General features: G+C 35.4%; 2 protein-coding genes across 8 annotated transcripts in view; one reads left to right on the forward strand and one right to left on the reverse strand.

The window, feature by feature from the left end:
• Positions 1-2,400, forward strand: part of dguok (deoxyguanosine kinase) — a 6,488-nt gene extending 4,088 nt beyond the window's left edge. For all 3 annotated transcript variants that reach the window (XM_016470457.1, XM_016470458.1, XM_016470459.1), the window contains exons 4-7: positions 962-1,109; positions 1,183-1,298; positions 1,648-1,747; positions 1,960-2,400. In XM_016470457.1, the coding sequence (XP_016325943.1) occupies positions 962-1,109; positions 1,183-1,298; positions 1,648-1,747; positions 1,960-1,986 (391 nt within the window). In that variant the 3' untranslated portion in view covers positions 1,987-2,400. The remainder of the gene's footprint in view (positions 1-961; positions 1,110-1,182; positions 1,299-1,647; positions 1,748-1,959) is intronic.
• Positions 2,401-2,464: 64 nt separating this feature from the next.
• Positions 2,465-8,852, reverse strand: gtf2h3 (general transcription factor IIH, polypeptide 3). 5 transcript variants are annotated; one of them, XM_016470455.1, is made up of 14 exons: positions 8,699-8,851; positions 8,415-8,494; positions 8,223-8,329; positions 8,134-8,150; positions 8,020-8,046; positions 7,366-7,428; positions 7,197-7,226; positions 6,995-7,023; positions 6,727-6,801; positions 6,579-6,632; positions 4,495-4,563; positions 4,231-4,366; positions 2,811-2,847; positions 2,465-2,721 (listed from the first exon to the last, which is right to left on the reverse strand). In XM_016470455.1, the coding sequence occupies exons 1-14, from the start codon at positions 8,706-8,708 to the stop codon at positions 2,652-2,654; spliced, it is 804 nt and encodes a 267-aa protein (XP_016325941.1). In that variant the 5' UTR covers positions 8,709-8,851; the 3' UTR covers positions 2,465-2,651. The 5 variants fall into 5 exon arrangements, 4 of the variants coding, with proteins under 4 accessions (XP_016325941.1, XP_016325940.1, XP_016325938.1 ...); XM_016470454.1 differs by having other exon boundaries at positions 8,020-8,150; positions 8,415-8,461; XM_016470452.1 differs by having other exon boundaries at positions 8,020-8,150.
• Between the last annotated feature and the right edge of the window lie 663 nt (positions 8,853-9,515).

Here is a 9,515-nt window from a genome sequence, read left to right on the forward strand (position 1 = left end):
TGTATGTAATAATGAACATAGCAGTCGTCATTTACTCCCAACATCTGAGCCGCTGAAGACGCAGTGGATTACTTTTATTTTTGAAGGGAATGCGCCACCGATCTGCTTAAATGCATCTATGTTCACGCAAATCATTCATGATCCAGCCTCACCTACAGAAGCACTGAGTTCTTTTATGAATCTTTGCAAATCGCCTTTCCTGATAATGTGCTAGTTCTTCTTCTTCTTCTTCTTTTGGTTTTATGGCGGGTTGCGAACTATATTCTTTGACATATGCTTTTAAATTAAACCCCTCCCCCATTCCCTTCATTTCTTTATGTACATTTAAGTCAACTTCCGGTTGTTCTAATAACCAAGGTGCTATTGGAGGAGTTACTATTACCGATGCAAATTTATTTGATTCTATTCCAGTTTCATTGATCAATTTCTTAATTTTCCATGCAAATCAATGTGCTAGTTAGCAAGTTTCCCAGCTAAAGTAAACAGTCTCATGAGAACTGCTCGTCACCCCACGGAAGAGAGGGGCTGGGGTGAGCAAAGCTCATTAGAATTTAAAGGGACATGCACTGAAACAGGTCGCTGTGAACAGAGCTGATTTTGACAGGGTAAAAAGGGTGTTGTTTTACACTACCGTTGAGAAATTTTAACCAAAGTATGTTATAGACTTTTCATTAAGACCCTAAAGAATCATATCAACTTGTGGAAAATGGGCATCCGATGACCCCTTTAAGAAACAGTCATGAAAGTGTCTGTCTTTAAAGCACACTTAAGTGGCCTTATATTTCAGTAATATTATATTATCTGCAAGTACATTGTTTTAAATATATACTTTTAAGATTTGAAGTAAACTGCAAATGCAAAACAATTAAGCTCACTTCTTTTAGACAAGGGAATTACGATTCAATATGTTTATTTTCATGGTTATATTTACATTCTGAGTTTGTATATCCTTCTCTCTCAGGTACATCTTTGCTTTAAATATGTTTGAGCTTGGCTGTATAAACTCAACAGAGTGGGCTGTGTATCAGGATTGGCACTCCTTTCTTGTTGAGCAGTTTGGTCATCGAATTCAACTGGAGGGCATCATATATCTCCGAGCATCACCACAGGTGTGCATCGCTTTCATTAATCGACTTGAATAATTAAATATAAGTTGATGCATTTTAATGTTATGTTCTCCAGACCTGCATGGAGAGGTTAGGCAGACGAGGTCGAATGGAGGAACAGGGAATTCAGCTTGATTACCTCGAGAAACTCCACACAAAACATGAAGACTGGCTCATCAACAAGAGTACAAAGTGAGTGCTCTTACTTGTTAGTTGTATCACCACGCGCTTGCTCACCAATAATTCATAATAACGCTTCCTCCAGTTAAAAAAAAGTCCTTCTGCTGTTGTCTTCTCACATCAAAATCCACCCACGTATTTGTTTAGAACTGTCCAAGAAATATTATTTTCCCATGTGTATTCAATCAGTACCACAGCTCATCAATTGTTTACTAATCTACGAAAACTGGATTAATAATTGCAAAGTACACGTTTGCAAATCACTTATGCTTATGATTATAGACCATATTTTGTGTACAAACCACCAGTGATGAGGACAGCAGCGTGTGCTTGATATGTGCTCTTCTCTTTCTCATCATAGGGTTCATTTTGAGCACCTGGCGAAGGTGCCGGTGTTGGTTCTGGATGCTGAAGTAGAGTTTGAGAAGGACACTAAGGTTCAAGGCGATCTCTTAACAAAGGTATGCCTTCCTCAGAACATCTCTGACAGACTTTTAGCAGGTTTTTTCTGTGCATTACATACATTGCATGTTTGAATTCCTCATTTATAAGTCGTTCTGCATAAGTGTTTGCTAAATACAAAATGCTAAATGTACAAGTATTCTTTCTATTTCTATGTATGTTGACACCGCATAAACAACATATTGAGTATACATTTTCCCCCCTCATCCAGGTGAAAGATTTCTTCAGCGTGTTATAAATGACATCATGGGACCGAAGCACAAGGATTATTTTGTATGGACCATTTCTTTATGACTGAACATCCACTAAGGATCTTGGAATGTTTGACCGAGTAGCAGGTCTAAATGTTCTTTGCGGCAGAAGACTGTCATCTCTAATGCAGGTTTCTGTCCATTCACTGTGGAGATGAAGTCGGTGTGTGGTTGGCAGTAGGGCACAGAAAACCCACCATGACCAAAAACTAGTTATATAAACAGGAAGTCATTTTGTTAGTCACTGCAGTGAATGTGACGATTTTTTGCACTTCTGGGTAATAAAAACTGTACGGTGACGTATACTATAAATATTGTGTTATGATATTTAGTTTAAGACCTAACTTGATAAACAGTTACTGTTTTTAGTAATTTCAATAAATCTAAATACCTCATATTTGTAGTGAAATCCACTCAATTGAAACAAGACATGAGACATGAATGTGCTGTTAAAACACACTGTAGTTCACTGGCTTTGATTCAGAGGTCTTTTATTTAAAGTGTTGGCTACAATACCAAAACATGTTGTTCAAATAAACATAACATTATTTTTTTTTTTAAACAATTCCAAATTACACAGTAAAAAAAAGTATGCTATTCAACAGAATGCTAAATGGCACTTTGCAAGTGCAACACACATTTATTGATGAGGTCAGTTTGCAGTTTTAACTTTTTTCTTCTTTGTTTTAGCCATCTGAGGCAGTGGCATTTTAAAGGCAGTCCTATAAACAGAAGAACAGTGTGTTAAAGGTTGACTGGAAAATGGCAGAAACCATGTTATCAGTTCAAAACAAATGTTAAGAAGACTCACTCGCATGTTGTGCAAATTGGACTGAAGTTACAGAATACTGGTAAATGAAGAGGAGGAAAAGATGCAACACAGTTAAACCACACATTATAACAATCTCTCTGCTATATAGGATCTTTTGATATATTTTAAGGTTACTAAAAAAAAGCAAAGGAAGAGTTAAAATTTAATATAGTTTGATCAGACTGTACATTTCAGAACGTTCAAGCTAATAACTGTTTCTTATGTCTGCAGCATGTAAGTGACACATCATTTCAGTGACCATATTATCAGTTCACAGTATTCAGACTGTAAACATGAGCAGTGCATAATATGAATATTTCTATTTGAAATAAATGCTTTTTTTTTTACTTTCTATTCTTCAAATAATACTGAAAATTTGTTTTCAACATTGATATTAAAGTGCCCCTTTTATGGGTAATGAAAGGTTCATATTTTGGTTTTGGGAGTCCCCAACAACAGGTTGACATGCATGCAAGGTCAAAAAACACTTTCATTGTCTTATAATATGCATTTATTTTTTACCTTACTTGCTCAACGACTCCCAAACGATTCGCTCAACGATTCATTTTTCCAAACCCCTTCTTTGCGTGATGCTAATCTGCGGTGACTGGTCTCATTTTCATTTCATCGTGCCTGTAATGCCTGATAAAGCAGCGTTTGTGAGCGCAGTGCTGCTTTGTGTACAGCCTTACCGGGGAAACCGCTATTTTTTACCGCTCCAAAAGCGGCACCTAGTGGCAAAAAATGAATTTGCATTTTCATTCAGACCAACACGAAAAGACCAACAAGTGGGCGGGCAATATGCTAATGTTCCATGTTGACGTCAACATGAAACGGCTTGGGATTCGTTTTAAAAACGACTCGTTTCAATGATTCAGAGTCGACTCTTTCTTTTGAGAGACAATAACTTTATACACGTGCACTTTCAGAATTAAAACTTTTTTAACTGTTTTACCACACTGCATGAAAGGTAATTTTCAAAAACCCATGATAGGGGCACTTTAATCAGAAGTGTTCGTTGAGCATCAATTCAGAATATTAGAATGATTTCTGAAGGATCATGCGACACTGAAGACGAGTAATAATGCTGAAAATTCAGCTTTGATCACAGGAATAAATTACATTCTACCATATATTCACATAGAAAACAGTTTTAAATAGTAATAACATTTAACAAGATTACTGTTTTTACTGTATTTTGATCAAATAAATGCAGCCTTGGTGAGGAGAAGGAACTTCTTTTAAAAACATTTTTAAAAATTTCACCGACCCCAAACTTTTGAACGGTTGTGTGACATACATCTGTGGTGATGCTCGCATGCAGTAGACACAAGAGTCTGAAACAAGCCTAAATCTAACAAAAAAAATGTAAACGCGTCTCTCCAAGCTGATAAGCAATAAAGGGTAGATGGAAACATACTTGACAGGCACACTGAACAGACGTAGCCAATTTCAATCAGGTTGCGGTGGCAGAAGCAAGCGGCCCTGTAGTCTACGTGTACCGGAGGAGGCAATAACAGCTGGGATCTCTGGTCTGTGTCTGGTAAAAATACCCACTGACACACAACCAGCAGTTACAGTCTCAGCAAGAGAATATTTGAAATATAAAACAACATAAAATAACCTGTTAGGGTACAGTTTTGATTGGGATAGTCACAAGTTCAAAATTGCACAAATGTCTCACCAACAAATACTGTGTGAGAGCGATCTTCTGGGGAATTCTGAGATACAAGCCTCCAGTTATGTCACAAGCCTGTTGAAAGACAAACAGAAGTGTGAATTGTTTCACACTTAATCAAATCAAATAATTACATAATGAAAATTCAAATGTGCATCGTGAATGCTGCAAATAAAAATAGCCATATTTAATTTTGACAGGAATGTAAACAAGTCTGTGAAGGATAGAAGTACAGTGTGTTCATGTTGTTTAACAACATACTGACTGTTCAGCTGACAAAATGTCTTAAAGTTGTAAAAGTTGTGAGTTGGTTTTAAAATGACATGATCCAGGATCTTTATATATTGCATGCCATTGTAAAGACTAAGTCTTTCTCTCACAGGCTCATTTTCATCCTTGTTAAAATCAATATGGCATCTAACCTAAGCTCTTTTGTCAGACACAATCTGTTTGGCCATCAGGAAGCAAAGCTTTGTTACCAGGATGTCACAACAAGCGCTTACGAAAAAGAAACAATCAACGCACTAGCAAACGTGTCATCAAATGTTTGAAAAATTTACATGAATTTAGTTTAAAACAGAAACAAGTGCCACTATAAACAATGATACTTCTTTCTATTTTAAGGTAAGACACTGCAGGCAAACCATTAAGATTGAGATTTAAAATTCGGGGCTATTTTGCCTCCATGACATCATTTCAGACTAGCGGAAAGAAAACATGCAAAATACACATTTAAAGGGATAGTTCACCCAAAAATGAAAAGTACCCTATGATTTACTCACCTTCAAGCCATCCTAGGCGTATATGACTTTCTTCTTTCAGACAAATACAATAGGAGTTATATATATATATATATATATATATATATATATATAAAAATGTCCTGGCTTTTCCAAGCTTTATTATGGCAGTGAATTGGTGTTGATATTTAATAGTCCAATAGAAGTCCAATAGTGCATCCATCCATCATAAAAAGTGCTCCACACGGCACCGGGGGGTTAATAAAGTCCTCCTGAAGCGAATCGATGTGTTTGTATAAGAATAATGTCCTTATTTACCTGAGCTTACACTACGCCCATGTCCTACGTCATCCACTGGAACGCCACTCTCTCGTGAACGGGTGTACGACAGTTAGAGGAAACTAGAGATTATGGTTTATAAAGTTTTAAATATAGATATTTTTACTTACACAAACACATTAATTCGCTTCAGGAGGCCTTTATTAACCCCCAGGAGCCGTGTGGAGCTCTTTTTTATGATGGACTCACTTTATAAAACTTCTATTGGACTATTGAATTTCATCCATTCACTGCCATTATAAAGCTTGGAAGAGCCAGGGCATTCTTTAATATAACTCAGATTTTATTCATCTGAAAGAAGAAAGTCATATTCACTTAGGATGGCTTGAGGGTGATTAAATCATGGGGTCATTTTCATTTTTGGGTGAGCTATCCCTTTGAAGTGTTTATTTTATTTCACTATCTATTTTCTTCTGTAGATTGTAATTACAATACATATCTTTAAAATCTTTGAGTTTTTTCTCATCTTCAGCAGCATTGACATCAAACTTTACAGTTTTATTCTTATCTATATTCCGCAGGATTTTATTGAGGTGTTTTTTCAGATATCTTTTGCACCATTTAATTAAACATTTTATTTCTAAAAAATATGGTGAATATTTTTTTCTGACTGTTGACAGTATATATTTTTTTGATTTATTTCAAATCCCCTCTGGAAAAACCTTTAGTATGTTGCTTTATCCAATGTTCTGGAAACGTATGAAAACTAGTGCATATTTACTTTAATAAGGCCTAATTTGCATTTCAGAAAACTCTTAATTAACTGGTGAAAGTATGGTGATATTTATTAGTTAACATTTTCACCCAATTCAGCTGCAGTGCTTAAACCTTGTAGAAAGATACATAATCTGTTCATTTTTTGTGTGTTGTCTGAACAATCATATACACCACTATTTGAATGAGTTATCACTTTGCTACACATTGATGTATTATTATTATTTTTTTTTTTTAAATAAAACAAATAATTGATGTATTATTTTTTTTCTTATCCACTGTGATCAAACAAAATACCTGCTGCAGCAGTCCTGAGTCAGTGTCCAACACACAGGCATCAATCAGGATATTCTTTGAGAACAGGGAGAATAGAAGTTAAATAATGGAGGCATTATCCAATATCTAAGAATACAATATATGATGCAATTTTGTTTGTTATTCCCACCTTCTTCTGTGCTGCAAAGGTCACATTCATGAAGTTCATGTACTGTAATGTAGAATCCTCAGCAGCTTTTATTACCTGAAAAACATAATGAAAAATGGTACTGCAGTTATATAATTAAACATTGCATTAGGGCTGCACGATAAATCGCATGCGATATTTAATGCGCATCTTGTCAGAAAGCCGGTTCTGTAATCAGCGGTAATCGCATGCGATTTATCGTGCAGCCCTACATTGCATGTTTCGCTGTTAAACCCAAAGATGTTCTTACCAAAATCCTTGATTTCATGTCCTGTCCAGCTGTAAGTAAACGCATGAGAGTTCAGCCTAAGGGTTAAAAATACTGAGATCTATTTAAAACGAGGTGATTAAAAGAACTTTACATAACTGTCACTCTAAAGTATGGAACTTATGCACAATGTGATTAGATTTTATCGTATTGTGAAACATAATCCAGGGGAAAATGTGCATACCTTGCACATCCTTTGAGACTCGATGAATATCTGAGAGTCAAAAATTAAAGAAAATCGGAGTCTATAGTTTAAATATCATATCTAATTCACAAAACACTCTTAGGTCTAAATTGAAATAAAAAGAGAAAATCTGAGCAGCTGATCTGCATAAACCAGAGGTTGAGGATACAGCACAGAGCTTTGGCGAGTGATACGGCCAACAGGCTGTCTGTTTGACTGCCATTGACCTCTGCTGTTAATAAAGAGAATAAAAACATAATTATTCTCTTGTAATATCATCCATTAAAACAATGCAACAAAAAAAAAACAGTCAAGAACGGCATTAGATATTAAGCTATATGCATCAAACCAGCCAGCACAAGTAATACATGTATGAAACCAAGACATTTAGTTTTGTTAAAGGAATAATTCTCCTAAAAATGAAAATTTGGAGATGGACTTTTTCACCCGAGAAAGCAAAATTATGGAATAGGGACTCGTAATGCCAAGCAATGGCGTGACGTTAAAAAATGCCTTAATGGATTTGTTTCTTGCAAACACACAGTGTTTCACTTCACATATGTGAATTGATGGACTGGACTTGTGGATAATTGTGATGTTTTTATCAGTTGTTTGGACTCTCATTCTGACGGCACCCATTCACTGCAGAGGATCCGTTGGTGAGCAAGTGATGCAATGCTACATTTCTCCAAATCTGATGAAGAAAGAAACTCATCTACATCTTGGATGGCCAGAGAATGACTACATTTTCAGCAAATCTTCATTTTTAGCTGGCCTATTCCTTTAACCTGAATAATAATAATTAATTCATTAAATAACTTACTTCTGTCCATGAGATTCCTGATCTCTTCTGCAAAGAGTTCATTGGTAACTGACAGAAGTTCATATTTGCCATCGCTACTTACATATATTTCATCCCCTGATTTCCACTGCTTACTTGGATATAGAAAGTGGCTTAAAAAGAGACATTTTTTATAGTTTTAGAATATGTTTGTTACATTTTTCTGAGAACAGTTAACTGTTTACCTCTTTTGATACAGGTTTGCAATGACGGCTAGTTTGTTGGTTCTTGACATCACTAAATGGGCATTTGCCATGACCATCAAAGAATCCAGGCATGTTGAAAGAGTGAACTTTAACAAAAAACAACAATTTAGGGCAATGAGGAAAAACATTATGGATTAGGGTCAAAATGACATTATATAAAAATGAAAGTACCTGAGGTTCCCGCTGAGCTTGCTGGCCCCACCAAATAGGGTTGACATCTAACACAATGACCAGAATATTAATTTCGTCGTCTGCAAACATTAGTGATCGTGATTAGTGAGTTTCACATATATACCACGTGACATACTGTTTTACATGTCTACTTTAAGAGCATCACAATTCATGTACTCCATTCAAACACTTCCACACATTTATAAGAAACAAGTAACAAGTTAAACGCACAATTGTTTACTTTTTAATACATTTTTAAAACATGGTCTATTTGCTGTACAAACCAGAGGCCATTATTGCGATTCCTTTATCTCTAAATCGCTATGTAAAGGTATTTCAGTTAGTATTTCCTCCAATATTGTTCAAAGTTGTGTTCCGACCATAAACTGTATAAGGTTCCGACTCATAATGAGCTCTTCTTCTGTGGATTCACTGAAGGGTTTGCGACCCAACTAAATAAGTGCACACCGCCACCTTCTGTGCTGGAGCATGAAATAAGTTACTCTTGTAAAATAATAACCACCCTTACTTCTCCATATTTTCATGTTTTATTTCATATAATACTAAATATATCTATCGAAATATATCGATTTATTTTGAGAATAGTATTACATCCTCACATTAATATAGCTTAAAAATGAATTCTCATGCTGTTTTGGTACACACCAAAGATGACCCATTCGTCATTAAGGCAGAAGAAGAAGAAAGTGCAAGTCGCATATGAAGGAGCAAGACTTCAACTAATTCAAGCTTTAAAATCATTCGGAATAAATAATTTGTCACTTCAGGTTCTGTTAGGAAATGGCCCAAAGCAATCAAGAATATTTCATGAATTAATTACTTTCTTAAAAGAAACAAGACTGATAAATAGAATTTAGGATACAGTTGTAGTAAATAAAGTGGGAATAATTGGTTTTGTTTTTTTATTAAAGGGGTCATATGATGCTGCTAAAAATAACATTATTTGGTGTATTTGGTGTAATGAAATGTGTTTATGCGGTTTAAGGTTAAAAAAACACATTATTTTCCACATACTGTACATTATTGTTTCTCCTCTATGCCCCGCCTTTTTGAAACGCGTCGATTTTTACAAAGCTCATC

Source organism: Sinocyclocheilus anshuiensis, unplaced genomic scaffold, assembly GCF_001515605.1.
Source record: "Sinocyclocheilus anshuiensis isolate Anshui unplaced genomic scaffold, SAMN03320099.WGS_v1.1 scaffold2892, whole genome shotgun sequence".
Lineage (NCBI taxonomy): Eukaryota > Metazoa > Chordata > Actinopteri > Cypriniformes > Cyprinidae > Sinocyclocheilus > Sinocyclocheilus anshuiensis.

What these genes read in the sequence shown, in the direction of transcription:
- gtf2h3 (XM_016470452.1), bottom strand. An exon ending in CTCTCACACAGTATTTGTTG is followed by an intron (nt 4,367 to 4,494) that starts GTGAGACATTTG and finishes GTTGTGTGTCAG; the next exon opens with TGGGTATTTTTACCAGACAC. An exon ending in CTGTTCAGTGTGCCTGTCAA is followed by an intron (nt 2,848 to 4,230) that starts GTATGTTTCCAT and finishes TTCATTTACCAG; the next exon opens with TATTCTGTAACTTCAGTCCA.